The sequence below is a fragment of the Cavia porcellus genome, unplaced genomic scaffold, assembly GCF_034190915.1.
Source record: "Cavia porcellus strain 051 isolate PalLab524CR breed Dunkin Hartley unplaced genomic scaffold, mCavPor4.1 scaffold_12, whole genome shotgun sequence".
In the NCBI taxonomy this organism is placed as follows: domain Eukaryota; kingdom Metazoa; phylum Chordata; class Mammalia; order Rodentia; family Caviidae; genus Cavia; species Cavia porcellus.
This window is the reverse complement of record NW_026947495.1, coordinates 31,236,549-31,249,998: the sequence shown is the minus strand read 5'-3', so window position 1 is coordinate 31,249,998 and position 13,450 is coordinate 31,236,549. Positions and strand designations below refer to the sequence as shown.

Sequence of the window (13,450 nt, the reverse complement as noted above, 5' to 3'; positions counted from 1 at the left end):
GTACTGTGACTTGTGACAATAGACATTCCTTGTCTTGTTCCTTATTTTAAAGGGAAAGCTCTCAACTTTTCCTCATTTAATGTGAGGCTGGCAGTTTGTTCATGCTATATGGTTTTTATTAGGTTGGAATTAAATCCTTCTATTCTTCTTTTAAAATCATGAATATATGTTGGATTTTGTCAAAAAGTACTTCCACATATATCGAGATGATTATGAAATATTTATCCTTGCTTTAGGTTACCTAGTGTATTACTTTTATTGAATTGCATATGTTGATCTGATGTGTCATCTTTTTAATAATTTGTTGCTTTCTGTTTTCCAATATCTTACTAAAGATTTTTGCACCTATATTTAATTGAAGAAATTAATCCCTACTTTCCGTTTTTAGTTAAGTCCTTGCCTACTTCTAGAATCAACATAGTGCCAGGTTCCAGCAGTATGTTTATCAGTATACTTTCTCTTTAAATTTTGTTAATAATGAGTTTAAAGAGTATTGCCATTAGATCTTTCCTAGAGTTCTGCTATAATACAGTGATTGGATCCTAGACGTTCTTATTTTTTATTATTGCTTCAATTTTATTATCAATGTTATTAGATTATTTAAGATTTTTCTAACCCTTGTTTCAGTTTTGGTAATTCATATGTATTTAGAAAAGCATCTTTTTTTTTAATTCTCCAATTTATTGAAGTAGAAGTTCTGAAGTAGTTCCTTCTCATCTTCTGATTTTGGCAATATCTGTTACAATTTTGAATTTTATAAGTCTTTTCCCTATTATTTTCTTCCTGGTGGGATTGGCTAAGGGTTGGTCTCATTCTTTTGAAGAATCAAGACTTCAACTTATTCATTGTTTGTATTTTGTTTTTAGTTTTAGTTTCATTTATTGTTGTATTGATCTTTATAATTTCTGTCCTTGTACTAGATTTGGATTTGGATTGTTCTTGTTTTACTAAGACTTTGCATCATTAGACCTTTCATTTAGTCTGACTCTGCTTTTCTGATGTAGGCATCCACATCTGACTTTTATCAATGTGTCCCATAGCTTCTGGTATGTTTCATTAGTATTATCAATTGATTCTGAAAAGCACCTGCTTCTTTGATTTCTTTTGTAGCTCACTGATTAGTCAATAGCATATCGTTTAATTGATATATGTATCAGGTCCTGACCTAGATTAGGAGGGTCAAAACCATTTAGCTGAACTTGACACTCTGAGGTTAAGACAAAGACTTCTTTGGATTGCCTATTTTTATAGGTCCCACAACAAAGGGTAGGGAAACTGAGGACAGCTCAGGCAATGAGCAAGAGCTTGGGAGTCATTTCAAGGATGTCTCCAAGTAATGAGTCATGTCAATTGAAGAGAACTGTCTGATCATGAAGACACGGTAGGATTGAGACTGTAGGAATTATTCCTGTAGCTACAGTCTCTATCAACTTAATTGATATTTGAGCCAAGTGTCCACAGCTGTGGCCTTATCTTGCCCTTTGAGGTATCTCTGCCCTCACAGGCCACTACAGGCCTCAGCCAGGACCAGTGATTCATAGAGGTTCACTTACTATGAATCAGTTCCCGTTGCCTAGGACAGACTCACAGATAAACATAGAAAGCCAATTAATAAAATATAACTCCTGCTCAGAGCCACTTCTTAGTGGTCTCCAACACACGTGTTTGTATAATTTCTGTAGGTTTTTACTATCAGTTTCTAGGTTTATTGTACAGTGATGAGATTATATACATGGAATGATTTTGATTTGTTTATGTTTATTTAAGTATCATTATGGGATAGTATGAGATCTGTGTTGGAGAAAGTTTCATGTGCCTTTGAGAAAAATGTGTATTCTGTTGTTTTATGGAACGCTCTGTAGATGTCTATTAAGTATTTTCATTCAATATATCATTCACTTGTGATACCTCTTCGTTAAATTTTTGTCTACATACTCTGTCTCTTGGGTTACCAGGCTATTAAGGTCACCTGTATCGATGGTTGGTAACTCTTCATGAAGTCTAATTCTTTGCTAAACTGATCAGTCATGTTTTGTATTGTTTGGTTCAGATCAGCTAGCTTTTTATTGGTGTGGTCTGTAAATTAACTAATCACTGTGTTTATTAGGTCCATTAACTATTTAGTTATAGCATCTTTGACATCACCTAATATCTTATTGATTTGCTCTTTCATCACTTCATATAATTAAAACATTAGGCTTTTGATTTTCTCTCATTGACACTTCATGGATTAGCCTTGGAGGAGTTGGGAGTTTTTAGAGGCGTTTTTTGGTCAATTTCTCATGTTTATATTTTTTTTTTCTTTTTTGTGTGTTAAGGGTTGATAATTGATCACAGTGGGAAGATTTTATTACTAGTATGAAGACATTTCATTAGTGATGGTTTCTGGGCATGACTAGCTGTCAGCCTTTGCCTCTGTCCTAATATCCAACCAGCTCCATTAATTTGGGGAAAGAAGAGAGTTGTTGAGTCAGCCCAGCACCCAGTTCTATGAAAATGAATTGCAGTACAGCTGATGACACAAAGACAAGTCAGATATTGGCATACAGTAAAAACCAATTAATAGTAACAACTCTACCAACTTGTCAATAGCAACAATATTAGCAATTATAGTCAAGAACAAATCAAATATTGACATGCCATAAAAATTAATAAAAGCTACCACTGTACCACTCTTAACAGTAGAAAAAATAAGAATGCTACAAGAGTAATATAGACACCAAGTACTGGAATACAGTAAGTATCTGCTAAATGCACAAAGAATAACGTCACTCACAACAGAAAACAATTCAATAATAATAGCATGGTCAACTAGGTATCAAAAAACTAATAAACCTTGACAGTAATATTAGTAAAAATGAGAAATTGAGAAGAAAAATTTTAAGTAAAATTTCAAAATTAAAAAGAAAATGAGAGGGAGGAGAGAAAGTGAGAGAAAGGATCTGTTAAGCAGTAGAAAATAATAGAAAAAGTAGCAGAAAAGGACAAACAAAAAACAAAAACAAAATTAAAAAACATAGAAAGGCCAAAAGAAGAAAGAAATAAAAGGAATAAGGCAAAGAAGTAGTAACAGCAGTATTAGTATAAGAAGAAGAAGAAAAAGAAGAAGAGGAGGAGGAAGAGGGGAGAAGGGAAGTTTCTACATAATCTTTCTCCATAAAGAAAGACAGAGATGACTACCTAAAAAAAAAATCTCTCTGTGTTTTATGATGAGAGATTTCTTTCCAAGGTGTCAATATTGGAATCTACCAAATATAGGAGCAGGGCTAGTAAGTCACTAACAAATTCTATTTTTCTCCACTCAGGCTTTTTGTGTGACTGATGAGTCTAGCTTTGCCTTTTCTCCTGGGCAATGCTGGTCAATGATATGATGTCCTCCCAAAGATTATGGCTCCACATCCATCTGGTTAGCCCCCGACACTGCATTTTCCATCTTATTTTATGGCCTGTGGGTTTGTGAGTTATCCCTCACATCCGGACACAGTGGACCCTTGGTCCATACACTCTAATCTGTGACAACAATTCAAGTTTATCACAGTGGCAGATGGGAAAAGCACACAAACACATGTGTTCTTTGCAAGAAGTAGGCAGTGGTGTGAAGGAGTGCGGGTGTGTTGTATGGGGTGGAGATCAAGTATTGAAATGGATTCAGTGATAGGACTTTCAGACCCAGCCCTTTGCAAAACACCACACACAAATGTGTCCCTCCTGGCCTAAGCTTAACCTTTCAGGAGTCTGTGTCTAGCCCTTGCTCTCTCTGTGACTGTCTCTTGTAGACTTCTCCCTCTCATTCACTGTGTAAAGGTGCTCAGAAACCCTGAAGTGTACTCATGCTATTGTTATCTTATAACTCAATCTTAGACAATGAGCTCATTCCTAAAATGACTCGTGTTTAAACAAGTTCTAATAAGGATATATTGCACTGGATTTCTTTTTCAATTGTTGCCTGCCATGTGCAAGACATTGCTTTCAGAATAAAACAGCATATGCTTTCTGAAATTTACAATAATCACTACCTTTTCTTGGGACTATCTCTGCTTGCCTGTTCCATTGTTTCTTCCTGGAGTTTCTGAACCTCTTTGCAATTATCTTGTACTAGCAGAAACAGGTCCTTCTCCCTGGGATGCAGGGTTAGCATTCCATATAGCTTTACTCTTTTTTCTGCATTGTGCTCAATTTCTCTCTATTCTCCATAGTTTTTTGGTTAGCTTTCAGCTCCCTCATAATTCATAGAGTTCTACACCCTTTGTTTTCTTCACCAATTTGCTATCTTCCAGGAGTCTTAATTTCAGTTCCTACAGAAGCTATATTTTGCTGCCATTCTTTACTCTGCCATTTTTAATTCTCTGAAGTACCATTGTTAAAAACCTGTTGAACATTCCATTAGCAACAACACTTGAGATGACCTTTTGAAAGTCCAGCTTTTAAGCTCGTTAAAGTTCTCAAATCTCACTAGTAATTGGACTTTATTTTCTCTTTTTCGTATTTTAGATTCCCTGTGAATGACTCTGGACTCCACTCTGACTTCTTACACTACTGCACTGTTGATCCCTGTATTTTCTCATTTACTGTTCTTCCTCTATTGGACTTTTTCTTGAGAGATTTATATGCTCATCTTGAAATATTCAAGATTTATATAAAATAATATTAAAAATTGGACCCCCACATAAATCTGCCATCCCATGACTTCCCATTATTTTCTTCTCAAATAGGCGATTTTCTGAAGAAAACACAGATGTACTTAGGCTTTCTGAGTGTGTCTAAAAATTGTTTGCATGCCTCACCATTTTAATATCCTAAAATATTATATTGTCCGCAGAAGTTACTTATTCTAAATGGTTTAGAATAAGTACAGTATATTATAAGGAAAATATGCATATATGATTAAGATACGTTCATTGTATAATTTAACAATGATATGCTCTATAGACACATAAACACACGTATAAATACATACACACATGTATTATTTTCTCTTTCACAAAATACATTAATTTAATTCTAAGTAAATGACAACATTTCTGAAAGTGGACTGAGATTTCTACTCTTGTGAAAGTTAGTTCTACTTTACTCATAGGATGGCCAAAATATTCAGTTACTTATTTTTGTAACTCTATTGATTTGATATGATGAGTAAAGCTGTCATAAATTTAACATTAAAATTACCTCATTTAATCTTTGCAAATCTATTATAAGGAACAAATTGCTTCTATTCCACTGATGATAAATTTTACACTCATAGAAGTTATAGCTCTGCTCAAAGTCAAGGTATAGAAATGATAGACAGCAATTTGCATTCAGGACTACATTTTTAGACATTTTGTGATCCCATTACCTTATAATAAAAGAGCTAGCTATATTATCCCAAGTCACTAGGGGTTAATTACATCAGTCCTGGTTTGTCTTTTAAAAGAGTTCCAGAAGTTATATTGCTGTTCTTGAGTATTCATATACTGCCCAGAATTACTCTATTAGATAATAGATTGTTCACAATATTTGAAAGCACTGCTTGTCATTAACAAAGTAAGGAGGAAAAAGACAATATATCTTAAAATTATTAATATAAGGCTGGAGTAATACAGGTGAACTTTCACATTTTTATCCCGTTTTCTTACTTTACTTTTCCTATCATTTATTCCTTGTACAATGCTTTGAGATACAAGTTACTGTCTACTTTTTAGATAAAAAAAGATTTTATTTAGGTTTGCCATTCTAGTAAATAGACAGAGATTTGCTTGTATCCAAATTTGGATTTAGGCCTCTAGACTAAGATTTTGTACACTTTTTTCCTTAGAACATCTTTCTTTTATAAATAAATAACTTCAGAAATTTGGAAAAAAGAGATTTACATAAAAGAACACTGTTGGTTCATGATAAACCCTTTTAACATTTTGTAATACATGCTTAGCCATTTCCACTGAGATTATCTGGTAGTGTCCTCTTGAAGCATACACAACCGTTGCCAAGGTTTCCAGGAGGAAAATGTGTTGGTAGATTTATCATTTACCAGGCCAGCACAGATGGAATCTCTTTGTTACTGAAAAACAAATTCATGTGTTTAGTGTAGGGTGAAATACACCTTGTTAATATTAGGAAACTAAGGATAACTCTTGGAAAGTAGAGTTGCTTGAACAAACATTTTTTTTTAGTAATACAGTAATTTAGTATCAGAATGAACTGGATTGTTATGTTTAGTTAAGCAGAAAATTAAAATGCATAAAAACAAGATAAAACTTTACATGTGTACCTATTTATTTCCACGAAGAACATTGTGTTGTACATAATTGTCATATCATTACTTGCTTTAATTCAGCTACAAAGATATAGATCATTTAAGTCCCAGATCTTTGTGTCATATTTCTATTATTCAAAATGCTATTCTTTTAATAATAATTTACATTTATTTTAACCTATTTGGGAGTAGATATTTATTTAATTTGAAATGTTGCTCATTCCTGCCAACAATTGCTTTGTCAGTCAGGATAAAAAACTGACTAAAAATAAGGCTAAATAGAATATGCAACTTAGCAAGTATATAAGAAAAAGTTGTTAAATTGCTCACTGAAGGTGCAGTAATAAAATGAACCTTTGGTATTAAATGTGAAAAATTATTAGATTAGAAAATTGAGAGATACAAAGGATGTGATAAACACAGGAAGTAGAAGACATGGAAATTGAACCTGATGACTGAAAGATAGTAATTGCCAGATATTTGGAAAGATGGTTATACTGTTTCAAATAAAAATATGAGGAGATTGCTTCAATCATTTTCCTAAATTAATAGTAAATAATTTCTTTAAGTGTAATAAATTAAATTTTTATGATATGGAGAAATACAAAAATTTGTCAAATTTAAAATTTTGCCCCTGTGTATTCTAGGGAAAACTAGATTTGAAACATGCACATACATAATAAAACTGAAAAAAAAAAACAAGGTAGCAATAAAGAAATAAACAGTAGATTACTCAGACTTGAGAAGCAATAAAATTGATGAGTGTGGCACAGAAGTTTCCTGTGTAGTTATACAATGTATAATTCTTATGGTGGATTGTCAATGGACATATTTAACTGTACAACACATATTGTGCATAGTAACCTACAGAAGCATATATCAAGTATTTGCTTTTATAGTTTACCATATAATGTCAAATGGAATATTTAATATTATTTATAAGTTTTCCTCAAGAAACATTTTCAAAATCTACAAAGTTACTTTTTAAATTACACTACCAAGACAGAGAAATAATTGCCTAGAAATACAACTCAGTTGAATTTTAATGGGCTATAATCACATCTGCCCTTATAAAATATGAGAGCTTCAATACTCCTTTGAAGGTAGGTCTGATTTTAGGAAACATAGTTTGTGCCTAGCCTAAATGCACCGTTGTCTTTTCATGAAAAGAAAAAAGGCAAGAGAAGAAAAGAGAAGGGAAGGGAAGGGAAGGGACAAGAAGGAAAGGAAAGGGAGGAAAGAAATAGAGAAAGAAAGAAAGAAAGAAAGAAAAAGAAAGAAAGAAAGAAAGAAAGAAAGAAAGAAAGAAAGGAAGGAAGGAAGGAAGGAAGGAAGGAAGGAAGAAAGGAAGGAAGGAAGGAAGAGAATGGGAAGAGAGAGAGGAGAAAAAGAAATACATGAAAAAAATACCAATTTTACAGGCAAGGAACCAATAATCAGTGCTTTTTCATTAGTATTTCCTCTTTTACCCAAGGTCTTTCTATGTTATCATTTTCTTTTCTAAAATACATCTTTTAAAATTTGGTTTAAATAGTGCTACCCTATCAGTGATAATTTCAGACGTAAAATATATTAACTGAGCATTTATTTTTTTGAAAACTATTTTTTCAAAATTGTGGTAAAATTCATATAATATGTACTATCTTAATTAACTATTTTTAATTGTATAGTAGTAGTCTTGAGCACATTCACATTCACATGGACAAAATAGAGGAAGTAAAAGTGAAATAAAAATAACTCTCAGCTGAGAGGACTCCCAGAGGGCTGTCAGATGAACTCCAAGTTTATAAAATTTTATGGATAAGCAGAGCATGACAGTTTGCTCGTTTATGTAGTGGACACGTATCACAGGTGACTTTGTGGGCTTCAAATGGAACTCAGGTGCTCTAATCCAGTTACTCAACATGCAGGGTTTAAAGGGAACCAGATTTTAAAAGAAACCTGGTTGTTTTACATGTTTTAAGTTCCTCCAAACGGGACTGTGAATTAAAGAGGAGTCACATTCCCCTTGGCCTGAGAAGCTCCTTTCCTATTCAGTGTCCTACTGACTAATCTTATGTTAATTCCTATCAGGCAGGTTCACAATCAGATCTCCGTTTCTTGCTAGCCTATTCCTAAGCTAAAAAGCTAAAATGCCCTTACATGGCTACCATTCTTCTTTCTGTCCCTGTGAATTTATCTACTCTAGGTAGCTCATATAAATTAATTCTTATTTGAGACTGGCATTTTTGTGATTGTAATATTTCACTTACCATAATGTTGTCAGGCTTCCTTCACTTGAATATGTGTTAGAATTTTTTTCTTTTGAAAGTTCAATAATAGTTCATTGTGTTTTTATCCATTTTGTTTATCTGTTCATCCACCCGTCCACACTTGTGAGGCCTCTGAATTTGACTGCTGTGAATAATGCTGCTTTTAATATGGGGCTGCAGCTATCTTTGAGACTCAGTGTTCATTTCTCTTATCTTTTTCTTTCTGATAAGGGCCATTCTCACTAGCGTGCCATTGTCTCATACCTGATTTTCATTTGCATTTCCCTAGTAACTAGCTATTGGAACACATTTTCATTTACTTATTGGCTAGTTCTCTATCTTCTTTGCTGAAGAAAGTCAGAATTAAGGTCAAATGCCAGATTGGTGACCAAACTGACCTATTTTATAAGTTACTGTCTTTTAAAGATTTTGTAATCTTCACAGTTTTTGACACTTTATTTTTATTTATTTATTTAGTTAAAATGTGCAATTACAGGTAAGACTCAGTTCCATCATTGTTTTTAAAGATGCTTAATTGAATAATCAAAAAATAAGAGCTTAAATATTCATAATGTCTGCACTCTATCCAAATAATTAGATTTGGTAATTTTTGTAAATCCAGGTTAGAGGAAATATTCAAACACTTTTAGTTTCATTTCTCATACATATTTCATTCAATTCTTGTTAATTACCTATTTTGAAAGATTTTCAACTCTGGTGATTTTTTGGATAATTACTTTTTTTTTCATTTCAGTAAACACTTGGTATTTAAAATATAAAAAGCACATTTGTGGATGATTGAAAAGTATTTTCATCTAAGTAGAATATTCCACCAACTGGATTAGCTATTATTCTGATTTAAATATTGGTCACCTTGCCCATTAGACTTCAGCCTATATCTGTTCCTAAGTGTTCACAATGAATCATTGGCTGCTAGTGTAACTTCAATGCTAATTTTTGCTCCAGGTTTTCGAATGCTTCAGAAGAAAGACGTTAATGATTATTCATCCTTCGAGAAGAATTGATAGGGAATGAGATTACAATCATGTACAATTTCAGCTAACAAATTAAAGTATAAATTAAATTTTCACTTAGATAGAAAATAACTTATTTAAAGAGACAAGAGAATGAGAAACTTCATTTGCTTTTAATTTCTTTTTCCTGTTTTACAGATATTCAGAGTATCCGAGGGCTAGCAGTGGACTGGGTCTCCCGTAATTTATACTGGATTAGTTCTGAATTTGATGAAACCCAAATTAATGTGGCACGGTTAGACGGCTCTTTGAAAACCTCAATTATCCATGGAATCGATAAGCCACAATGCCTAGCAGCTCACCCAGTCAGGGGGTAAAGTATGATTAGTTTTTTAAAGTTTTGTTTTTCAAAATTTCACACTTTTATACTGACTTTATATAAAAACATTGTTTAGTTTAGAAGTCAAATATTCATTGAGTAAATAAATCTAATATGAATACAGGAATTTTCAAAGACACCTCTGATTAGGAGTTTGTATCCTTACAAAACATGATTATGTATATTATAATTCTATTAATTTATGCTTTTAATGAATTACAGTTTAGAATAAAAAGAGATGTGGGGAACAATCATTGACCTCACTTCACATGCCAGTTTTTAATAACATATTTGCTTCATGTTGACAGTATGATCATTAATAAGTAGAGTATATTTCACATCGCTTATCTTCTGAGGAGTCTTCATGTACCTGTAAGAAAGCTTTTACAGGGTGAAGAGAAATTCTTTCTCTCTATTACTTTTACTTGGAATGGATGAAATGAGTTTGTTCTCATCTCATGTCTGATTTCTTCTTGGCCAAGAGGATTCAATCATGATGAATTACCTAAAATGAAAGTAATTTACTGTAGTCATTGTTAAGTATTCAGTTTTGAATGTCAGAGGAAAAATAGATTGAGATAATTTTCCTTCAATACCAGGAAAAAAGCAAGAGTGGTGCTTTCTTCCTAGGCAAGTATGTAAGATATTTTTAGCAAATAGCTTGATAGTTTGAGGTTTTTCTGAAAGGAATTAATTTCAAGTCAATAATATATTTTGATATTTCCCTTGTTCTTTATTACCTTTCTACTTAGCAAGTAAGTCTACATCTAATATTATTAATCTATATCTCTTTTAAATTAAGGAAACTCTACTGGACAGATGGAAATACAATTAACATGGCAAACATGGATGGGAGTAATAGCAAGATTCTTTTTCAGAATCAAAAGGAACCAGTTGGTAAGTATTTTATTTTAAATACTTAACTATTGCACTTTTTAGTGTGACAAATCTACACTTGGACAGTACACTTTGATCTAGATCCTGAAAGAAAACACTGTACATTAGTAATAACATAAAAAGAGAAATGGATCAATTTCAGTGAATCCATTGGCTCTATGGAAGATGTAGGGCAGCCTATATTCATGACCAGCTAGTTTGGATTTTTTTCTTTTATGAAGGGTAAATGTATAGGAAAAAGCTTTATGTAGAAGGTAACAGAAAACCAAAAAGATAAAATGGAGCTTAAGCAACTGACAAAATCATGCCACCCCTTACCAAAGAAGAGCAGGCAGAATAAGAAAGGACTTGCACAGTAACAGAGGAAACACTTTTTGAAGGGCAGAAAACTGGCTCACCTACTAAGGTAGGAGCCAGCTTTAAAGGGATTAGCTGGTAGACTGGAGTGCTGGCGATCATGACCACAGTCCTGGTGTTATAGCTTTGGAATCTGCATTGCTTTAAATGAAGCTCTGATCTATGAAATGCGTGTCTCTCTTTGTGGTGGTTTCAGTCCTATTTGAATCCGGCTGATCAGAGGTTTAGAACAATGGCTAGAGGCTTCCGGGAATAGTTGAATTCTCATATAAAACCTTTACCTTTGTCTTTGATCTTGAAGGGGCTGTCATTATGTGAATTCATTGCTAATCAACCTTGTTTTGTTTATTTTAATGCAGACAAGCCCTGAATGATGAACATATGCAGAACTGAGAGGGTTTGGATCTAATGATCTAAGGATACAAAATGAACTGAAATAGTGTTTCGCTAACTATTTAGTGGACATCTGTAGGCTCACATGCAGAGTCAGAATTTTAGCAAAAATGGCTTTTAAGTCCCTGACTCCCAGAATAAAATACAATTCCTGCTTAGAATAAGTAGTAAACTGAGAGCCTAGGATTCTGCCCATCTCCATTTGTACGTTTGTCTCTGACTATCCCGTGACTTTGTAACAACTTTCTTCTTAGTTTTCTTAGGAGCCACAAGAACTGAAAGTGTTTTAGTTCACTGTGACCAACTTTAATACTGTAATCTCAAACAAATAACTGTTAGCTTGATAGTACCTTTTCTTTCATCCATATAATGAAGGAAAATTGAATGAGAAAAATCTCATGAGAAAAAAAAAATCTGATCTTTAATAATAGAACCTATCGGTAGTAGCCATACTTTTTACAACAAGTTCAATATATTAGAATTTGAATTGCCTATCATATTGACTATAAGTGAGCTTAGTGAACAATAAACTAAATAGATTTCATACAAATCTGATAAGGATAGATATGTAACCACATGAACAATTCCAAGTTGTTTTATGCAAATATGAGGATTTAACCCTGTATTATGCTGTTGCAAGCCTAAGAAATAAACAAGTAAAAAAAAAAAAAAAAAAAAAAAAAAAACACTAATTAGGGGCCGGGGATTTAACTCAGCAGCGTAAGTGCTTAACTGGCAAGCGCAAGGTTGTGAGTTTGATCCCATCACCAAAAACAAAACAAAACAAACAGAACACAAAAATGAAAAAGTTTAAGGTACATGCATTATACCCTCAGATCCCACCACCAAAGACAAAAGGATTTTACCTTTCTCTTGCTGTTCTTTACATGTTCAGCCAGACTTGGTGGCATAAGCCTACAATTTCATCTTCTGGGAGGCCCCGCAGGCATTTTTCAAATTGTAGTATAGCCAAGATAATTTAGAAAGACCTCTTAAAATAAAATAAAATTACAAATGGAGGTAACTTACAAGTGCCTTCTATTAACCTGCTTTGCTTTAGCTAACTAGTTTCATTAATCAGGTAATCAGGTCATCAGGTCAGTACTGTCCTGACTTCAGCATGGGAGGCTATGTTGTCCCTGTAAAGGTAAGAAGTCATCTTACTTTGTAATGTTTCCAAAATCTGGGTGCTCTGTGGCAAACACCCAAACTGTTGTATTTCATCACACAGAAATCTTCCATTACAATATTTTCTATATTGAGGCAGGGCATTGTGAAGTTCCTAAATTGCAGATTTGCAATCCTCCTGCCTCAGCTTCCTAGAGTGCTGAGGTAACAGGAGTGTCCCAACATTCCCCCCCTGCCTCTGTTGTTTCCCAGCTCTGTACCCAGAGCAAAGGTCCTGTCCTGGCAGGACACTGCTGTGGTTTATATGCCAGTGTCCTCTCAGATCCTTATGTGCTCACAGGCAAGGCCTTGTGAGGTAGCTGGATCACAGGGGTACTGTACTCATAGGGACTTAGTCCACAGATGAGCGTCTCAAATGTGCCATCAGGAAGTAGGGCCTGTTTGGAAGAGGTGGCATGAACTGGGATAGTATATCTGCTTCCGCAGCTCCCATCTTAGCTTTCTGCTTCCTAGTTGACATGATATTTGCAGCTTTTCTTCCTTACTCTGTGGCCTTGTCATCCTGAGTTGGATCTAACCAACCTTGGACTGTGATTTAGGCCAAAATAAATCTTTCCTCTTTTAAGCTGTAAGTAATGACTATTGATAGGATTATTTCCAGAAGATGAAAAATATTCCCAAAACATGAGGAGGATAAAACAAAAGAGGACTGGGGTTGGAGATTTAGCTCAGTGGCATAAGCGCCTGCCTTGCAAGCAGGCAGTCGTGAGTTTGATCCCTGGTACAGATAAAAAACGAAAAAAACAAAAAAACGAAGAGGCGTTTTTTCTGGGAACAT

The 13,450-nt window shown here is 33.9% G+C and overlaps 1 protein-coding gene across 7 annotated transcripts in view; it reads left to right on the top strand.

Moving 5' to 3' along the window:
- The window catches only part of Lrp1b (LDL receptor related protein 1B), a 1,703,137-nt gene that overhangs the window by 1,155,202 nt on the left and 534,485 nt on the right, over window positions 1–13,450 (top strand). For all 7 annotated transcript variants that reach the window (XR_010050782.1, XM_063259026.1, XM_063259028.1 and 4 more), the window contains 2 exons: window positions 9,657–9,831; window positions 10,640–10,734. Coding sequence is in view for 6 of the 7 variants with exons in the window: in XM_063259026.1 (XP_063115096.1) it covers window positions 9,657–9,831; window positions 10,640–10,734 (270 nt within the window). In the remaining variant the exon portion in view is untranslated. The remainder of the gene's footprint in view (window positions 1–9,656; window positions 9,832–10,639; window positions 10,735–13,450) is intronic.